At 33.5% G+C, this 22,791-nt stretch overlaps 1 protein-coding gene across 1 annotated transcript in view; it reads left to right on the top strand.

Annotated features, from left to right (window-relative positions):
- Positions 1-11,053, top strand: part of LOC150100761 (putative oxidoreductase ZK1290.5) — an 82,461-nt gene extending 71,408 nt beyond the window's left edge. The window contains exon 8 of the mRNA XM_090402104.1: positions 940-11,053. Coding sequence (XP_090258230.1) covers positions 940-1,116 — 177 coding nt within the window. The 3' untranslated portion in view covers positions 1,117-11,053. The remainder of the gene's footprint in view (positions 1-939) is intronic.
- Positions 11,054-22,791: the final 11,738 nt, after the last annotated feature.

Here is a 22,791-nt window from a genome sequence, read left to right as displayed (position 1 = left end):
TTGGTTCACTCTTTGTTTTTCTGTAATGAATTCAAACTAAACTATGTCCTTGTGATTAAAAAAAACATGCATTGTTTTGAACCAATCATGACATTCATTCTTTTTTTTGGTCTTGATGATATTTTCCATTGCATGCTTTGCATTTTGTATCAGGGTCATATTGAAAGTACCAGTTGTGCTGTTTTGATAGTAATAACTATCAAAAACAGCCAGTTGTGAAGAAAGATCAGAACAAACATCAAGCCACTGCTTTTGATCTTCACTGTCAATATTTGCAAAATCAATTTTGCAGAAATTTTTCTCAATTCCAAAATCTTACTTGCTGTCTTCTGTCTAAATTTAATTCTTCTGCCATTAACTGTGCACTTAATCATCTGTTGAACCAACATAATTGTTGCATTCTTTCCACAAGTTGAGTTTGTGGTTACCCAGTTCTTTCATCACTCACCTCCTCCTGTCCCTCTTTAAGCTTTTTATGTTATTCTAATACAAGACTTTTCATGGCATCATCACCATAGACCACTCTTAACATATTGAATTTCACTATTGCTTTTAACTTTGCACAAAACTTGATGTTAATGTACTCGTCTAAATTCCTTTCACTCATTTTTCTACCAAAAGCACCAAATGCATGTGAAAACTTTACTACAGCTCGTCGACTACTCATTGATTTTGATATAACTCAAGGCATAGGCATGTCCAAAAGTGCAGTTGCATGGTTCTGCCTGACTTGCCATACATACAATAGTAAAAGACCATTTTAGGAATTTGTCACACCTTGTAGATCTGCCATATGATTTATGGTATTAAGACTGTATGCAAAATATAGATTACTTTTTTTATTTATTTTTAATACGTCCTAATTTTTTTAAGATAGCTGATTTTCTGCCAGCTTTGCTTTGTTTGCTTGAATTTGTCATTGATTATTTCACTTTGCAGGTATTTAACTTCAGAATTCTTGAAGAAGATATGAATTTGTTAAACAGATTGCATGATGGAAGAAGGTTTGTTGATATGGGGAGCATCCAAGAAAAGATTGATAGTCGGCTACCTGATGGATACAAATTAACATTGGCGGCTATAGAAAACAAGCTGAGTTATAGAAACCATAGTTAGGCTGTTATTTATATCATATAGTTCCTTGTAACGGAATGGTGTCGGCTAATGTCTTGTTTATTTTATATAACTTATTAAGTGTGCATAATGACTGTTTCTATGAAACAGTAAATATTTAGAGCTACTTGAGTAGCATCGCCGTCTATATTAGGAAATGTTATTTTGTAGTAACCATGTATCTTTCATCTGTTTTCATTTTATGATTTTTATTTTTATTTGTTCTTTTATGTTGATTTAAACAACTACTGGATTTTATAGTAATGAGGAGAAAATGCCAAATTTTATATCAATCCAGATCACTTACTTTTATTAAATTGGTACTTTTGAAACTTCTGATAATTAAAGCAATCATAAGTATTGAATAAATTGTGATACCTTATAACTAATGTGTATATTTAATTTTCAGATACTTACCTTCCCATCTTTTAATTTCACTTTTGAAACCCCTTTTAATCCCTTAGAGGGACAAATCATTTTTTTATTCATAAGAAAGTGTATAAGTGTCCTCTTATATATACAATAAAGTAAAAAATCAAAAAACAGTTATAAATAATATAATTTTCTTCGCTTAAATATGAACTACATTTTACTGTAAGTAGTACTTCGGCTTTTGCTGTGTAGTTTATTTTTAACATAGTCAGATTTGGGGAACTCAGTCAGACATCAAAGGTTCAAAATATGACGACTCAGATTACTCTTTTATAATCTTAAACAAATTCCATGTTTGTTAATTGTTTGTTAAAATATCCCTTAAAAGGATTTAAGGTTACATAATTTAAATCCTAACCAGTTACAGAACTTTCAACTTAGCTAAAAAGGATAAATATCTCTTAAAAATTATATAAAAAAGCTTTCAGAGAAAAATTTTAATTAAAATTAAGGCAATGAAATAATCCAGCTACTTTATCAGAACTTGGCTCACTTGTATGTGAGATGTTTTTTTTTTTTAAATGAGATTTGGCAAGTGGGTAAAGCATTCAACAAATAACTGGCCAAATTCTGGTGAATCACAGTATCACTTGTAACATTTTACTTTCTTCTCCCTCCCTTCCTCTTTCTCTTCTTTCATTTTGGTTCCATTGTGATATCCTTTGAGAACTCTCAAAGGATATCAAGCAATATATTAGGATGTCACTTGAAAGATGTGACCTGTGCAGGTGTCTACAAAAGCAACTCCCACTGCCTGCTGTTTTAGTCCAGTTGGATTGAGATTCTCTGGGAACCCTAATTGAATAAACATCTGTATCAGATTTCATCAAAAATGATTGAACTGTGCAAACAGTAGATGTCTGTAGAAAAAGCAATTTCCTTTCTCCTCCCCTCCCCCCACACACCCCATTCATTTTTACTCCAGCTATATAGAATTTTTCAGACTAAGCATCATAGGAAAAAAACATATTCTGAATTAGTTGAACTGCCTTATCTTCAATCTTGTCTTCATTTTTCTGTGTACTCGATTTCTCAAGTGACCTTATGCAACATAAGCAACTAAATTCCAAATTTGAATGAAATTTGAGGGCTGTTGAATGCCTTCCTTGAATAGTATCAACCTTTTTATTTAACAATACTGGAATACAGTAGGTCATTTTTTGTGATTATGATTGATTCATTCCTCTATTGAAAATAAGAAGCAGTGATTTCAATTTCCATTTAATAATGAACTTGTATGCTACATAACTTGTGCCAAGAGAAGCTGAAGGTATTTTATTTATTTCTAACTTAAAGCAGTTTGAAACAGCTGACATCAGCAAAAGACCTAAATGTAGTAATAAAAGGTGAAAAAATGGTATTGTACACTTTTAAATAGAAATCTGAAAAGTGTTTAAAGCTTGTAAATAGTGCAAAATTCAAAAGCAATGATGGTACAAGCTTTCTAATAATGCCAAACTATTAGATAATTACCTGAATGTAAAAAATTGTCTTCAAATGTATAAAAAAAGATTGGATTAAAATATTTGTAAAATACACATTTCATAACTTTGGGAAAATTACTTCATAATGCAGTTCATTGGCTGCAACCCCCCCCCCCCCAAAAAAAAAAGATACTTCACCTGGTATACTGGTACTTAAACAGCTATTTAAATTTCTCTTTTTCCCCCTGATTCAGTAGTGATATCTAGCAAGTGTTTGATTGTCATGTTCATAAGAATGAAAGAGATGATCCTTTTCTGTTTTTATGATGATTTATATTTCTTCTGAAAATTTTGACCTCAGTCTTCTAGCTAATATACTTAACTGTGCAGAGTATAGAATTCCTTTCCATTGAAAGGCCAGAGATAATTTAGATTACTCTGTTGCTTTAACATTTGAAGGACTAAATTAGTAACCGATAATTGTCTTATTAGAATTTAGTTATTCATTCTTCATAGAAATAGGTATAAAAGTTTTGCAGCATGCTTGACAAATGTCTTACTAAATATTTTTCATCTTTCTCCTCCTTTCCTTTGAGGATTGAATGTCTAAAACTTCTTTCAGAGAAAGAAGTCAACAATGTTTCCTCTTTGCTTGTGAATGACCAAGATTTAAGCTACTGTACATGATATATCTAGCTAATATCCTCCAGCTTATAAAAATCATTTTAAAAAATTTTTTTGAACATCAATAAAATATCTGTACCTAAGTATTTGTATTCCAGTAGGCCAAAGTATAAATTGCTACCTTGCTGGTTATTTTTAGCCTATCTGGAATCATTTCTTTTCCTATCAATCCTGCAATAGGTATTATATTCTATGGAAGATATGTGGATATGTAATTTCACTGTAGATTATAAACAAAATAATTCTGTTAATTTTTTTTTTTTAACAATTTAACTCACTAAATTAAACCATGCTTACATCATCCTTTAATCCCCAGTCTTCAGTAATTAAGTCTCCTTACCAAACTGTTTCCTTTATCTTGCTGTTAGTGACATCTTACTTATGTCCTTGAATGCACTTGTTAATCTTTTCTCTAATCTAATTTCTCATTTCATTCCATTCCATGAAGTTATCTGCATATCTCTGCTCACGTCTAACTTTTTCATGTAAATTTTCACCCACTGGTGTTCATTTTATATTATTTCTGACTTTATTCATGCCTTTTTTTCTTTTACATACTACTTCATTCTTTTCACTTAATTCTCTTTATGCCTATGTGACTTGATCTTTTGTCATTTACTGGCCACGCAGTCTCACTTTTCCTCCTAGAAACATGGTTTTTTCCCTCAAAACAGGCAAACTGCTCAGAAGAGCGATTTATTCATAATGCATTGGCTGCTGCAGTATTACTCACTTCAACCATAATCCCAAATAACAACATTCACACCTCTTTCATTTACTCTTCTTCCACCATCTTTGAAATAAATCCCTTATTGTATATACTTGTGTAACACCTCATAAAGGTTATAAAAGCTGTTTCCAAGCACAGAATAAGATGGTTTATGAATACAGTAATCATATCACACTATCCTTTTAAAGAAGGCCATCTTAATTTTAATTTAGAAGCTAAATCATCCCCACCTTAAAGTGATAAGGAAGGGGAGTTTTTTTAATGCAATGCTTTTTTTAACAAACAATTGCTTAATCCAGAAAATTTTTGTAATTGTTAACATCAAGCAATTTTTGTGTTTTGTGACAGTCACAAATGTTTGTTTGCAAAATAAAATTAAATTAATATTAAAATTGCTTTCTTTGAGGTATTTTTAAGGCTTATCAGAAGAAAATAAGTAAATCTTTTAAATTATTTGATTATTGAGATATTATTAATACTTTTTTTCAAAAAGTACTAAATGAAATTGTATATTTGTTAAAAATATCTAAATTTACATTTTCTTAATAAAAGCTTGCCAGTTGTGGGTTTAGTTTTGGAAAATGTTCTTTTTATGTTCATCTCAATTCAAAATTTTGCTTCATTGGAAAGTTCTAGGACCATGGGCAGTTCTAATTTTTGTTTTTCTCATAATGCTTAATCTTTTTAATTTTTATTTAAAGATATATAAACCCATGCTTAGATGTTATTATAAAAATATGTTAAGAGTAGAGTTTGGATATGTTCTTTTTGTCATACTGTATGTGAATGCTGCAATTAACATACTGTTTGTTACTCACGCTTGTCATTTCATAGTAACAGTTAGGATATATCCATATTTTTGCCAAAATACAGGCTGTTGAAAAGCATGAGATGCTGATTCCAAATTACCACTAAATAGTAACTGTTTGCCCAGTTGTAAAAGGAAAAAAACAAAGTTGTGTTTAAATAAGATAGCAAATACTGCCTGTACAGTAACTTATTTATTCGATTTAATTTTTAAAAAAACTTCATTCTTATTTAGTTTCTTTGAGAAGGATAAAAAATTGCTTATTGTCATGATGGAAAATATTTTGCAGACTAGAAATGCAAACTTTTTTTTTATATAGAGTTGGGGCATTTAAGACACACTTAGAACCTTAATTATTGTAATACTGGTATAATTTAGATCTGAAAAGATGGATATATATGAAGATAATTCGGTCCACTTCATTATAAGAATTCAAACTTAATCTTATCTATCTTTTAGGCAGTAAATCAGAAAAATGGATGTACTATACTATATATTTGGAGTGAGTTATGGTATTCATCATTCATTGTAACTTTTAAGGCATATTTTTTTTTTATTATTATACAGTTTTATAACATTATTGCCAAATAGTGTTACAAAGTTTTGATAAACTTTTTGATAAATTAAATAATTTAAATCATTAAATTATTTAATTGCATTTATTGGGGATAATGTACATACTTGCTAAATTTTTGTTCACTTATAAAATGCTCTAACTTTGTACAGATAAATTAATCAGATCAGATATATCCTTTAAGGATATTATGTTTAAAAATAATTTACTTGCATTATTCTAGTTTTGTAAGAAATTGAAGTTTTTAATGTTCTATTCAAATTGTCTCTCATATTTGTATTGTAATTTAATAACCATGCCTACCACAAATTTTGTAGTCACAGTATAATGTTATGTGGTCTGAAGAATTATTACCTGCAAATAAGAATTGGCTTAAAACACTGCAGGCAATAAATATAGTAAGTATTTATTTTTGTAGGATTATTGTAGAGCTGTTATATATATTATATGTAATAAGTGCTGATTCTTATAATGTAGTTTATTGTATGTGTAGCAATAATTTCATCTAATGCAAGTAAAAGTTGCTGTTATCAAGAAATATTTATAATTTTATCATCCAAAAAAAAAAAAAAAGTAAATGATATTCATTGTTGTTAGAAAAGTAGAACCTGTTATTTTCGGCAGGAAAAGTTGTTTCCTAACTGTAGCTCAATTATCACACATAGTAACTATTAGAGTGTGGATCAGTCTACATTGGTATTAAGTGTGCCACAACAGCTTGATTTATACCTGTGCCACACAGGTTCACCTGCCACAGCACTACCCAAGTGCCTGTCATTAGTAATAAGGTCATATTTATTAACACAGGCAACTTACACATTCTATAGCACATCTAAGTGAGCACCAAGTTTAATTTTTCAGAAAGAACAAAGAAAACTGAATATTTTAGTGAAGATCTTGGTGTGTAATATTTGCACTGTAACTGCACTAAACTTAAATGTATTTACCTTTATTCGTGTTTTCTGACAGATTGTTACATTGCCAATCATTTGAGTCTTCTGATAAATGTCACAAATGCTAGTCTTATTCTGTCATTTATACAGCGGTGTTTAGATATTAACATACTATTAAGAGGGTGCTAGTACATGATAGATATGGATATGCATGGGGATCAGCAACTTACTCCTAGCCAATAGTAACAGTTAATATAAAGATACTGTTTCACACCTGTGAAAGTAAAAAGAAGCAAAATGCTAGTTAGAAATTAGTGTGAAGATAAATGCAGTAATAACAGAACCTCCATTGTGAACTTAAAATTTGATGTATTTTGTGAACTGCACAAAACATGATTTGTTCCTTGAACTGACAAATTTGTGCATTGTTTGTATAGTAAAATAATAGTGTAGGCAATTTGTTGTCTGTTTAAAGGTATAATGGTTTAAGTGACGAGTCATAAAATTAGTTATTGTAAAGTAAGATTATAATTCTAATATGGAAGTCAGCAGAGTTAAAATATGTATGTATATATGTATAGTTATGCTACAGTGATTTGAAAATTCATTTTTTCAGAAAAAAGACAAAGTAAATAATTAGAATTGCTGGAAGATTAGCCAATTAGAGAAATCCAAATATTTTATTACAATTTCTTTTGCCTTTTATAACCATAGTTCTGTAATAACCCTATTTTTTTAATAGATTATGTGGATTAATTCATTTATAGATTAACATGAAAACATGCCTTGCTTTTCATTGCATTTCTTGCTTAGTTATTTTTCTGCTAATTCTAGAATTGTGATTTAACTATGAAAATGATGTTATATGCTAAGGGAAAGTCTACTGCCAAAGAATTTCAGAAAGTATTGGTCTTCAATATTTTGCCTATTGAAGAACATTTTTAAGATTTAACGGTTTTTTGTAACACGTTGGTAGTGTTTAAATTAAGATATCCAAGAGAATAATGTGATGAACTGAACTTGAATTCGATCTGATTTATAGTCGACTCTAAATTACATGCCATGTCAGCTATTTCTACATAATATATTAGAATATTTGATATATACTTTATGTGAGAGGATACAAATGCTGTTGATAATCATCAGCAGTATTTAGTTAGTATCTATATGATGATATATCAGCTGCTCCTGGTATATAGCAGGCATTTAGCAGTTGCTGATAGTCATCAAATTTTGATACTATCTTGAAGCAGTGATTAATAGATTTTTAACTGTTTAATAAAACTCCTTAAAGACATATTTGCTTTTAACAATAAGAACTGGACCATACACATTTTAATGGCATTTTATTACACGTTCATTAGATAGTGTACTTGTTATTTATTGGAATATGCATTGTGATGTGAAGGTTGCACATCAGGTTTAAAATAGCATGGATATAGCAATATATTAAAAAAAAAAAAAACCTCTTCTCTTCCCTTGTATGCAGTTGTTTTGTTTTATTCAGAAAAGTTACAAACAAAGGAAGAGAAAGTATTTGACAATATAGCCATTTGTCAGTGCTGCTAATAATAAGAGTGGTAGACTAAACACTCCAGCTTCTTTTTTTTTAATTTATTACATAGATGTACAGTGGAATCTTAACTGTAATAAATTATCAGTTCTTGTTCAAGTTTCGTATAGAAAAGGTTCCCAAAATTTAAAAATAGTATGTAATTTTTAGGCATTTCCATAGGATACACAAGTCATGGAGTCCTGAAAGTTTGCACTAATTGCATACCCTATTAGCCCTTAGTTGTCAATCCAGATGAAGTGATTATAATTTGAAGAGATGCTTCTATGAGATAGTTGGGAGAAAAATGTCCTTTGGCCAGAAAAATCTGAGTTCAAATCCCATTTAGGATGCATGGAACATTTTCTAGACCTTTTAAAATGAATTAACTGGAAGATGTAAGAGTGAAAGATGTAGATTCTCTAGATAATTCAATTTTATTTTTCTCTTGCAAAACACACTGCAGATAAACACACACATAGTTGACAAAAATATATCACATTATCTGAATTACCTCATCATTAATTCTAAACAACCCAAGTGTTTTAAAGGTCTCTGCTGCCCTTACAGTTTGATTGTAAAAATGAAGATCAATATTCAAACTGGAACAGTAAGCTATGTTACGTAGTTACTCCAGCATGAAATAATGGCGGTTGGTCTGTGGTGGAAATAGTGTGTGTAGCAATGTTACTTTTCTTTTTAATATGCATCACACTCACAACATGTACCATGGTTGGGCCAAGCAGTAGATAATTTGGTAACCCTGGTATGTACCAAGAGTGAAACTTTTTCCATGGTACTCATTAAGCATGCTCTTAATACCAGGTGCCAAAAGTCATCTACCACCTAAAGACTTTCATAAAAACATCTATGCCAGAGCGAGATTTGAACCCATAGTTTTGTTGGCACTGTCTACTGGTTAGTGGAAGACAAATTTTGATTAATATTGGTGTTTCTTTATTAATATTCAACCTTGCCTCCCATTTTATTTAACTAAAAAAAAAAAAAGAAGCATTTGTTTTGCTATTTTGGGTGAGAGGTTCTGTGTGAATCTTCTGGATTACTCTTTTTATTTGATGGCAATTATTTTTTGTGAAAGTTTTCTAATTGAACCATTGCTGAAATGTTTTTTGAGCATATACAATGGCTTATAGTTAGAATTTTTAAGATACCTTGCTTTTGTCAGTTAAAGTTGTAAGTTCTTGTAGATCTAACCAAAGACCAGATCACAAGAATAAGCCTGTAAACTCTTTATCATCTGTGTTTCTATAGTGAATCAGCTGAGGCCTCAGGACTTTGATGGACCAGAGCAAAAAAAATTTCATTTTGTGGATAATTTTTGCTATTACATAAATACATTTGATATTTTTTTATATTACATAAATGTATTGTGCATGCCTTGGCAGTAAAAAAATCTTAATATTTCATGTTGGTTTTCAAATTTTGGACTGTTCTCCATAACCAACTTTGATGCTTTGTAATAGCCTCAGTCAAGTCACCCTTTACATTGCCTTTTATCTATCTAAAAAGGATGTAATTGTCTTTATGGGTAGGATAAGTAAAGTTTGGGCTAATCTCTAATGCCATGTTGTCATGTATCTTTCCATCCTTATGTAGAATTAATTATGCTGAAGAGGACTTAAAACCTTGCTGTAAGTTAAAATTTATTTTTGGTTTTGTATTAATTATATATTTTTAAATCTATGCTGTTTTAAATCTGAATCATGGAATGTGCATGTGCTGAACAACAGCTGGAGATTAATTTGTTTGTTTTATTTTTATAGGATGAATAAAGATGTGTTCGCTCATATTTCATAGATATTTTTTCAATTATTGAAGCAAAATGTTTCCTGCTTTTTGGTATTCCCTAATATACCATTGTATTAGTGTGTTATCATCTTTTGTCATGTATTTATGTGCATTTATTTGGTTGTGGAACGAACTTGTACAGCAGATTTGCTTTAGTGCAACATTTCACAGTTGCAGTCCAATGAATTCTGGTAGTCTGTCAAAATGTTTCTTTTAAATTGATTTCATAAGTATGGATATAAACCAGACATATATGGGTTTAGAAAGACTTCAGTCTATTTTGGAAAAGTAACTGTTAAAATGAATTACAAAATGATAATAGATAACCATTTATTGAATATTTTTAATGTAATGTGATGTCAAAAACTGGAAGTCCCATTATATAATCCCCCACACACCCCACCCCACTGAAAAAATGTAGGTGGTGATCAAACTAAAGTTCAGTTTTGGACATTTATAATAATTTTTTTTATCACTTTTATACTTTTACTAAACAAAAAGTAAATGAAATTTATCTTTCAAATAATCCTAATTCGGGGATGCTTGGGTACAATGATTTTTAACTTGGGCTTTTTATATTAATAATAAAACAAGATTTTATTTATTTTTATTTATTCTTAAAGTATGATTTAATTACAAAATCTTTACTATCAAATATAGCTTCATGAAATGTTTTAGTATTAATCCCCCTTCCTCCCTCCAAAAATTAAGTATAATTGCAAATAACTTTAATTGGGATAATACATTATTCATACAGAAAGTTGTTTAATAATAATTGATTGGTAATCAAGAAATGTTTCCAATTTATCCAGATCTGTAACATATACTTATTTTTGTAGCAAGCAAGCAAAACTGCTGCACATTGTGGCAAATGTATCTATTATCTAAATGTTTGGGGAAAGTTTGTGTACCCTATATGGAAAAAAGAAAATTTTGTTTTATTTATATTTCTATGTTAATGGTTATGAATAGGGATTATGATCTTTAGAAATGTTTTTGAGAAAAAGTTTAAATAAAGTGCTTGAGTTCTGTGAGTTTGCCATGTTTCGTCTAAATTTTATGACTATTTTATTTATTCTTTTAAAAAAATCAGATTGGATCACGTAAGGGTTGACACTAGATAAATGGGAGGAGACCTGCACGTTTGTAGCTTTTAAGGAATCTAGAAAATTGACGAGAACCGGTCTAGTTTTCAGTCACCTTGTGCACCTGTTGATATGTATGAATGAGGATGCACTGGGAATTTGGAACTTTGATGACCAAATTGTGTTCTCTATGACAAGATGATGGTACAACATAAGTGTTATTCCATCTTCATTGTTAATCACTTATACAAACAAGACTACAGTTTTCAGCAGGAAAGCAGTGCATTATAATATATAGTCAGCTAATGGAACATACATTCTCAACAAAAGGTTGTATTTTTGTACAAAAATACAACCTCAAAGCCACCTTTAAACCTCCTGCAAAATTAAAAAGCTTACTCAACTCAACTTCCTCCGCTGGTCCACCCTGGAGTATACCGTATTTATTGCACCTGTAATATACCCATTTATAGGAGAAACAGGACGCACAATTCCTATCAGACAAAAAAAGAACATAAACAACACATTAAATATAATAACTATGGTGAAGCTGGCCTTTCTGATCATGCCCTGAACACCTTACATAGAATTGACTGGAAAAGCACCAGTTGTTTACATCACACCGAAAGATGGTATGAACGCAAATTTAAGGAAACTTGTGAGATTATTATCAGCCATCCCAATCTGAACAATAAAGCTGGTCTAAAAATCGCTAGCATATGGAAGGCACATATTCGACCCACAGAACCTTCCTCTCTAAGAGTTAACTATAAACAGGACTAGATAATCCAGGATCCTAAATCAAAAATAACATTTGTAATGCTAAAAATAGGACATCATCGTTACTGAAAGAAAACTATAAGAAAGAATGTTTGCTCATGTTATCTTAAATAGAATTTAGCTTGATGTAGTTTCTAAATAATTAATTAATTAGGTTTTTTTTTTCACTGGAGGTCATGCCAGTAGAATAACTGGTGATCAAATCATTGTTTCTTTAGCTTACTGTGTGTAATGTAACTCAGCTTGTCCTGTATATTTGTATATGCTCCAGATGATGATCTTAATATGAAGATCGAAACGTCAAGAAATTAAGAATTATTTATAACATGGTTGTAGAGTCCATAATTTCTAAAATGAATGATTAAACATTGATCATCGAAATGATGATTAAAGGATTTACCTAGATCAGGAAAAGGAAAGAGTACTTGTAATATTCAGTGGCCATTATGAAGTTTAATGGAATGGATACTGCATACAAGAACAATAAAATGCAAGTTTATTGGATCCTGTATTTGGATCCATCTGTCATATCAGAGATATAATCTCAAAATTTTAAAAGTACACACAAAAAATCAAAGCAATAAATTGAAAAAATAAATAAATAGAATAAAAGTCTATACCTGTATGAGAAGTTCCCTTTCTGGGCTGTTGGGATGGAGTCCTAAGAATTTGTTTTCCAATTTTTGGGTAGTTTAATACAACCATATTTATTAAGATTAGGCAGGTTTACTAAATCTGATTCTAAGAACAGTTTCTGAAATGTATGTTTGTTGCAGTGAAGTATATTAGTTTTTTCCCCATTTGATTCTTTGCAAGGTATCCAAAGCATAGTCAGCTAAAATGGATTGACCTTGCAAAGAATCAAATGGGAAAAAACTAATGTACTTCACTGCAACAAATATACATTTCAAAGACTGTTCTTTGACCAGTCTTTGTTCTAAGAAAAACACAGGAAATACATCCTGTGTTTTTCTTAGATATCTAGTTGGCAGATCTACCAGTTTGACCATATTTTATTGCTCCTCTGTGCTATATTCATTCCATTAAATCTAATGAGTTTAAATCAGCACATAAGTCTAAATACTAAACTTGTAATCAATAATAGAGAGGAATCCGCTGAGTAATTAGAGGATGGCTGATATTAAAAATTTTGTTTGTTGGAAGCTCAAAGAGCAGAGTACGAAATTAATTGTATACATACAGAAATGTCCTGGGGAAATTTGGAGATAAACAGAGGGCTAATAATAATGGTGAGTACCTGCATATCTATCTATTAAGTACATGGACTACTGTTGGCTATTAACATGTTCGGGTAAAAAGAAGTTTCATGTAATGATATAACAAACTTTAGTGACTTATTTTTTCTTTTAAGGTTACACGGTGATCAGCACTCATATTTGTAAATTTAGGGACACAAAAACACACGTTGAACAGATTATTTTATTAATTACTAATAAAATAAAACTTGACGTTTCAACCCCTGTATCGAGGTCATCATCAGAAGAATACAAGTGTATATGGAACCAAGCTACATGCTCGTGCCCTGTATACCGGTAAACTAAATCTACGTAGTTAATCCTTTTCCCTAGCCTGACCTCTAGTGATAAATAAAATAAAATAAATAAATACAACTACAATAAACTGCTAAATTCCTCATGTATTAATATTCTTCTGGATAGTTCTGATTGTTATAATGATTTCTTTCAGTTGCTGTTGAATGTTACAAACACTTCACCAGGTTGTCTTCTTGTAGTGGAATTTTTCTATGGCTAGTTTAGGTTGTTATACAGGTTGTTATAGATGGGTCCTCCACATTCTTGAAATGGTTAGGCCATCATTTTTGTTGAGATTTGGGTTGTGTTTGAGCATTTCACATGACTCTTTAAATTTTGTCTCAAACCAGGTTTTAGTGTGGTGTAGGGACTTGGTATTTTTCCAATCAATTCTGTGGTATGTTTGGAGTGCGTGGTCAGAAAGGCCGGTTTTACCAAAATGGAGGTATTTAATGTGTCATTTGTGTTCATCTTGTCTGATTGGGATAGTTTGCCCTGTTTCCCCTATGTATGGTATGTGCATGTGCATTGTATTTTGTATACCCCTGGGTGGGCTAGGTGTGGAAGAGGATCTTTAGAAGAACTGAGTAGGTGTCTTAACTTATTTGGGGGTTTAAAGGTGGTTTTAATGTTGTATTTGTGAAGTGTTCTGTCTATTTTTTAGAAATGCCTCTAACATAAGGAATGGCAATAGCATTCTTGAAATCTTTTTTGTTCTTACTGGTATCTTTATAGAGAATAGTTTTTTTACTGTATCCATTTTTGATAAATGTTTGGTTGATGATCTTGTATTCCTGGTTTAGAGCCTGTTCATTAGAACAAATAGGGCTCTGTGTTTAAGGGTGCTTATGACACCTAGTTTTTGTGTTGAGTGGTGGTAAGAATTTTTGTGTGTGTGTAGGTTTGCAGTAAACTGAGAACGAGAGAGAGCCAGAGAGAAGATGTGTGACAAGTGTGTCTAGCACTTGAAAGAAATCATATTATAACAATCAGAACTATCCAGAAGAATATTAATACATGAGGACTTTAGCAGTTTATTGTAGTTGTATTTATTTTATTTTATTTTTTATTTTTATTTTATTTTTTTTATCACTAGAGGTCAGGCTAGGGAAAAGGATTAACTAACTACGTAGATTTAGTCTACCGGTATACAGGACATGAGCATGTAACTTGGTTCCGTATACACTTGTATTCTTCCGATGATGACCTCGATACAGGGGTCAAAACGTCAAGTTTTATTTTATTAGTAATTAATAAAATAATCTGCTCAACATGTGTGTTTTTGTGTCCCTAAATTTACAAATTTTAGTGACTTAGTCAAAAATCAAAAAAAGAATGTTGATTCAGCAGGGGCAGCTTGTCTTAAAGTTGCACGGATAGAAAAAATCAGAACTTCAGAGCACAGAGATAGGCTAGGAAAAGGAAAAAAATCAAGTTTTACAAGTTGGCCATCATTTGGCCTTAGAGGAAAATGTTAGGAAAGTCATGAATGTATATAAACATAAATTAATAATTCATGTTGGAAGTTTTTCAATTTGGTTATACTATAAATTAAATTAAAGATGCGAAGAAATTATATTCTTGGTTTAATCCTTTATCCAAGTGTAATCCAGGGGACGGTTAAATTGTATATATATATATATATATATATAGAGAGAGAGAGACAGTTGTGGGTGTCCTCCCATGATGAGTCTTCGGACTCCTTGGAGGTGTCACGAATAATAATATATATAAGCTAATGACTTCACATCACTTGCCTTAGTATCCCATAATGCAAGCACACTTCCTTTTACACATGTATATATTGCTATGCATTATGGGCAGGGTCGCTTGAATTGAAGTAATGCAGAAGTCATATGCATGTATAATACATAGCATTATACATGTCTGTAAGGAGTAAGGATATGTGCTTTGCATTATGGGATACTAAAGCAAGTGATGTGAAGCCATTAGTTTCTATATATGAGTTGCCCAATCTTGATATTACTTCAGGTGCAAACTTTGTTTGCTTACACTTGGATAAAGGATTAAACAAAGAATATAATTTCTTGGCATCTTTAATTTATAATTCATGATTCTTACAGCCAATTAAGGCCTGTGATCTATCATGAGTGGCTTTCATAACCATTTTTGGAATATGATTGTCTTGTATGAAAATACACTGCTTGGATAGAAAGCAAATGACATCCCCATTAGCAAGGTGCATTGTGCCAAGTAAAGAGTCATGTATTTGTAGTCAGTATAAATTGGAGAACATGCTTCGAAGTCAATGCAACTGTATCTGAGTGAAATTGCAAGAAGGGAACTGATGGAGTTTGATAGAGGCATGTGATGATGCCATGTTGCAGGCCTATCTGTTCAGCAAATTGTTTACAAATTGGGCCATTCTGCATCAACAATCAGTGATGCCATACTAAGATGGAAGTGCAGCAAGTGCTACCTGCAGTGGATGACCCATGACACACTGAATGTGACCATAAGGTGCTATTAAAGATATTATTATCTCGGGCAACTCCAAAGAGTCGACAGATTTATCGAGGGAGGCCCTAACATCATGTCAAGAGCAACTATTCGACATTCACACAGTATCTATCATACCTTGCCTTGAATTCATTCACAGTCATAGCACCCAAAACAGACTCTGGCAACTTATTCCACTCATTCACCACTCTCCAAGTAAAAAAACCTAGTTCTAACACTCTTGCCCAGCTTCCATGTATGGCCCCTAGTCCTCCCACCACCAATCCTATTCTCAAAAATATCTTCTGGATTAATCCTATAGAAACCCTTCAGTAATTTGAATGTCTCAATCATATCACCCCCTTTTCCGCCTATCAACCAATTTTTGTAACCCATAAATTTTCAACCTGTTCTCATAAGGTTCATTCCACAGACCTGCTATCATCTTGGTCACTCGTCTCTGGATCCTCTCCTCCTCCCCATCAAGAAGAAACCCTGGCGCCCATATCTGGGCACAGTAGTCTAGATGGGGTCTTATCAAGGCTCAATATAGAGAAACAATAACTTCTTTGTCTCTGTTTATTAAAGTATTTTTCAGCAACCAAGTGATTTGATGAGCTGTTTTGGCCACTTTTGCAATGTGCCCTCTAAACTTCAACTCCCTATCCACCAACCACTCCCAAATCCCTGGCATCATCAATCTCCTGGAGTGTGGTTCTACTAATGTGATATACTGCTGCTAATCTTTTCACTCCAAAATGCATACCCTTACACTTTGCCACATTAAATTGACATCTATTTTCCCTAGTCCAGTCCTCCAAACTATCCAAATCATCCTGCAAAATTTTGACATCCTGTGCACTCATAATTGTTCTACCCAGCTTTGCATCATCAGCAAACAAGTGAACACTTCCTCTCAGATCCTTTCCTATATCGTTAATGAACAAATTGAAAAGTAGTGGTCCAAGAACAGAACCCTGCGGCACACCACTAGTCACAAGCCGTCTTTTGGACTCCACTCCTGAATAAACCATTCTCTGGTATCTCTCCATCAACCACCCTCCTATCCATCTCACCAACCCTATATCCATCCCCATCTGCTCCAGTTTACTGATTAGAGTAACATGTGGTATCCTGTCAAAGGCCTTGGCAAGGTCCTGTAGAATCACTGTAAACCCATTACCCTTATCCAGTTCAGCCGTCACTGTGTTATAAAACGTGAGCAAGTTACTGAGGCATGATCTACCCTTCACAAAACCATGTCCCCCATACAGTATCCCATTTTCATCTATCCCGTCTTGTATTCTTCTCTTGACTAATTTCTCCAAGACCTTGACAATGATGCCTGATATGCTAATCGGTCGGTAATTTGCAACAGCAGTCTTGGAACCACCTTTATGCAGTGGAACTATTTTCCCCTCTTTCCACCCCCTCAGGACTAACCCAGACCAGAGGCTCAAACAAAATAGTTAAGGGTACAGACAATTCTTTAGCCGCTTCACGTACGACACCAATCCCACAGATGTATTGACATTGAGGTTTTGCAATAGACTACTCACCTCCACTTCATTCACCACAATTCCCGTATAATCTATTGGTTCATTCATTTCTGCAATGCCACCACCTGGAAGATATATTCTTGCAAAATGCTCACTCAGTAATTCAGCTATATCAGCTGAGTTGGTTACCTCCCTACCATCGGTATTCTTTAAAATCATTCTACCATATACATTTTTTCTTTTACTTGCAACCTATCGAAAAATCTGTTTAGGATTCTCCTTAGCCTGCATGGCAAATGTTCTTTCATAATCCTTTTTTTGCTTTTCTTACCACACTCGTTACCCTTCTGGCCTGCACTTTATACCATTCGTGTACCTGCAGGTCACCTTTCTCCTTAAATTCCCTCCATAGTTGTTTATTTTTTTGCAGCTCAAGCTTAATGGTGTTATTCATCCATTTGACCCCTACTTGATTTATTATTCGGACTCTAGGTATACAGTCAGCCATTGCTTCATGCAAACACTTCTTTACCGCCTCCCATGCACTATCAATTTCTAGCCCTTGCAGTTGTACATGCCATGGCACTGAACCAATCAATCTCCTAAGCTTGTCATACCAGCCCGATAATTCCACATGTACCCCTTCTTAATTGTAAAATCTACACCTTTAGCCACCTCCCAAGTCAAGACCCTATGATCACTCTCACCAATTGGTGGCAACGTGGTCATATTCGTTACAGTCAAATTTTCAGATGCAATTGCCAGGTCAAGCACTCTGATCCCTAGTATTTTCCATTACATGCTGTCGCAGATAGTTATCCCTTAATAACTGCATAAAATCCAATTCCTTCCTCCCATGTGTCCTCTCCTCCTTCTAATCAATGTTACCATAGTTGAAATCTCCCATAATAATTACCCTCCTTCCACTCATTTCTTCTATTTGCTTATACTATCTATTCCATCACCTGGTCTATAGCAGCACCCCAACTGTATATTTAGTTCTGCTAATTTCAATCTCACACCAAATAGCCTCAAATATGCTCTTTTCTCTATCCTGCTGTTCCACTTCTATTCTTCTTGGCTGTAGATATGTAGGAAGTTTATTTTGCACTTGGTTAGACTATAATAAATTTAGTTTAATCCTTTATCCGAGTGTGATTTTTTGCACCTGAAAATAACTTCAGGACTGAGGCAAGGTGGTACAACACACTGGCAACTTGTAGCAAAGGTAGACCAAGCTCATCACTCCTTGTCTCAGTTTCTCCCACAATGCAAAGCACATCTCCTTGCGGATGCATGGATAATGCTATGCATTAAGGGAAGGGCCACTACCCAGACCGGTTTTGACATTTTTTGAGGTCTCGTCAGTGGGAGGCAGACCCAGAAACGGTGATACTAAGGCAGAAGCAATGGAGAGGTCATATTTACCTATACGAGTTGCGAACAGGTGTACCACCTTATTATTAAATTACTCTGGATTTAGAGAAAGATGTTGGAAGTTTATTTTGCACTTGGTGTTAGACTATAATAAATTTAGTTTAATCCTTTATCCAAGTGTAAGCAAACAAGGTTTGCACCTGAAAATATCTTCAGGACTGAAGTGAGGTGGTACAACACGCTCGCACTAGCAACTCGTAGCAAAGGTGGATCAAGCTCTCATCACTCCTTGTCTCAGTATCTCCCACAATGCAAAGCACATCTCCTAGCAGACATGTATAATGCTATGCATTAAGGGAAGGACAATTGGATAAAGGATTAAACTAAATTTATTATAGTCTAACCAAGTGCAAAATAAACTTCCAACATCTTTCTCTAAATCCAGAGTAATTTAATAATAAGGTGGTACACCTGTTCGCAACTCGTATAAGTAAATATGACCTCTCTATTGCTTCTGCCTTAGTATCACCACTTCTGGGTCTGCCTCCCACTGACGAGACCTCAATAAAGGTCAAAACCGGTCTGGGTAGTGGCCCTTGTGGGAGATACTGAGATAAGGAGTGATGAGAGCTTGGTTCACCTTTGCTACGAGTTGAAAGTGTGTTGTACTACCTTGCCTCAGTCTTGAAGATATTTTCAGGTGCAAACCTTGTTTGCTTGGATAAAGGATTAAAATAAATTTATTATAATGAAATATATGTAAAAGCCACCATTCGTCTGCCGACATGTTGAATGTAGAGTTTGGGAAATTGACAGGAACACAAATCTGTACAAAAAGATTCAGAACCAAGGCTCGCAACATCCACTTCCATGGTAGAACTGCAATATTCAAGCTCCACATTACCTGAATAAACATGCAGCATTGTCTTCAGTGGTGCAAGGAGTGCACATAATGGAACATGATAGCTTGGTTGGAAAGCTCTATTAATGAGCAATGAATCATGCTACACCCTCTACCCAGCAGGTGGATATGCATGTGGTTGATGCCTGGTGACTGTTTCTTCCCAGAGGGCATAAATCACACTGATATTCAGAGGTAGTGGTATGGTACTGTTTTTTCTTGTTTTGTCTCAGACTTCTGCCACAAATATTGAACTCTGGTGAGGTATTTGAACATTCTGAACAATGCAACTGGAACGCCACAAACTAGGAATTTCTACGGAACTGACCATTCTTTTTCATCAAGGCAGTGTACTATATATATAAGGCTGCTGTTGTAACTGCATGGTTTGTGGACATGAACGTCAATCTACTTGACTGACCTCCACAGGGTCCTGATCTCAACCATATTGGACATCTGGGGGGGGGATGAACTGGAATGTCGAGGGAGATCAAGAAATGTCCATCCCATAACAGTCCAGGACCTCAGATGCCTATATATGAAAAAATAGTACAAAATTCACATCGATTGCTATCGTATGCTTGTGGATTAGTATGACCTGTAGGATTACAACAAAAGGAGGTCCTACATCTTATTAAGTTGAGCACTATGGCTGTTTGTTCCTTACACTGTTGTGTGCATTGACTTCTTTCCAAGCAGTGTATATCTAATCTACAGTATTTTAATGTGATACATCATTTTATTACTTGTGACTAATGCGTTAATTCAACCTTGGTATCCCTTTTTGGTCTGACTGTTGCTGATGACGAGGCCTCAATAAAAGTTGAAACTGGTGTGTGTGTGTGTGTGTGTGTGTGTGTGTGTGTGTGTGTGTGTGTGGTGAACCTCCCATAGTGCATAGTATTATTCACATCCTACTTCCTTTTGGATGGAATAATGGAATACTAAAGTAATTCATCTGAAGTTAACTTCTGCATGCTAGTAGCCTAATTTTGAGGATACAAAATTTTTTTAAAAATAAAATAAAAAATTGCAACCAAGTGAAAAATCTTTATACAGTAGAAATATTTTTATTACATGACACCTCCATACTCGTGACGTATCCAGGAGAAAACAATAATGCGAGCTCATTTGTTTATAAAAGAGAAGAAAGCTACCTGAAATTTGGAAAAGCAGCTGGAAAGATGATATATTCAACCAAAAATGCTCAAAAATATTGAGTATTAAATTTCACAATGGCTACACTGCATAATATAGATCAAATTCCTGAAGATTACAGCTCTTGTTGCTATCTGTAAAAATAGAAATCAAATAATGTTGGAATAACAGGGATTTCTCTATGGTTTCTTCTAGCTAATGTTTATGCAAGCAAATCTGAGAAGCCAGGATAAATGGAAGAGAAAGAACAACTGGGTCGGGCCAAGTAAGGATTGTCAAGACCAGTGGCAGCCGGCGAAAATTTCAAGTTGGGGTGCTGCATATACAAAATTATTCATTTTTTCTTAATCAGTAACCAGTTTATTAATAAATAAATTTACATATTAAAAAATTGTTTTTTTAAAAATATTTCATCCTGACCATGAACACACACCAATAATAAAAGTTTCGTATCTCACAGAAATAACGCGCGCAAGCATACAATTTATCTGTAGCGACACTGCTCCAGAGCAGTGTCGGATTCACTTATGTTCAGTGACAAGTGCAAACGACTATCGGCGAGTCCAGCTGCAATTGGCCGAATGTGATAATTCCGACATTGCGTTAGATCGCAGTGCATTTGTTTCGTAATCGAAAGCGTTAATCGAACAATTTCAATTATTAACTGTCCAATCATTGTCTAAACATAAGCTGTAACCATGTATTGTATTTATACAATGTTATAAGCATTGTTATTATTTATAAACACCAAGTTTAATTTTTTTGGGGATGATGCAGTGTCGCAGTGCATATGTACCAGCCCCCATTGGGCAAGAACATATGTTTATGACACAAGCAGGGCCGACCGTAGGAATTTTGTCGCCACATGCATTGCATATTTTCCTGCCCCTTTCCCCCTATTTTGTCGCCCTCATTGTTACTAATATCGACATTCGCGTGTTTTCTCTTGTGCTACATTAGCTGTTTTAGTTTATGCAAATCCCCGCTTGGTTTCTGAATATCGCGTTCTTTTTTCCGATTTTCAAGTTTGGAATATTCTGCGCTTGGTAGTTTTTTTTTTTTTTTTTCTTTTATCAGACATACTGGAATGTTAAAATTCTTTTAAATGCCTAATCCTAATAACTGTATCAAAAAAAGTATTAATAATAATCACTGCGCAACTGTATTTATGCATTTTGATTCTATTTCTTTCATTTGTTTACTCGTAACCAGTTATATCATAATGATCGTTTGGTCTCATTGATTAAATGAGGTTTATCCTCAGGTCAAGGTCAACTCACGGCCAACAATAGAATCGGAAATAAATGCAAGATAGGTAGGTGTTCTGCTATTGTCGTCTGAAATTAACACTGACACTGCGGTATTAAACGCAACATAATAATATATTATTTTAAATTATTATGATTTTTAAAAAAATATACAGTACAATGAAGTTTTATGTAAAAATTTAACTAACGACATCCCGAAGTCTGGTTTCAACAGAGAAGGAATAAATGACTTTTTTATTATTTATTTTTCATGTTCATATAGTTTAGGTAATTTTGCAGCCCAAAAAACTCGCTGCGCTCCTGCAAATGCACGTGGTGCACTGCCGGTAGAGCCGACCCTGCAGATAAGTTTTATGACAAATAGTCAATGAGAAACTATGGTAATACTGTATAATATAACAAGCGGAAAGACATTAGATACTAGAAAACTATTCAAAATGCTACAATTATCTGGTGTGTAAGTGCGACATGTTTCTTTATTTGTATATACACAGTTCAACCAAAATATAACAAACTCATCATGATCGTATCTTGGCTGAACTGTTATGCATGTACTGGAAGAGTGACATACTGTTTTCTAAAGTTGCTGATTAATGTGGACAAACGATGTGATTTGAAAAAAGCAGGACTGCGAAAATACCAGCTGATGTGGGGAAATATCCACGATCTTTCTGGTAGTGTTAGCTGTTCA

Source organism: Typopeltis vanoorti, chromosome 12 (assembly GCF_054136105.1).
Source record: "Typopeltis vanoorti isolate ZY-2024b chromosome 12, IOZ_Tvanoo_1.0, whole genome shotgun sequence".
NCBI classification, from domain to species: domain Eukaryota; kingdom Metazoa; phylum Arthropoda; class Arachnida; order Uropygi; family Thelyphonidae; genus Typopeltis; species Typopeltis vanoorti.
This window is presented reverse-complemented; position numbering and strand designations above follow the sequence as displayed.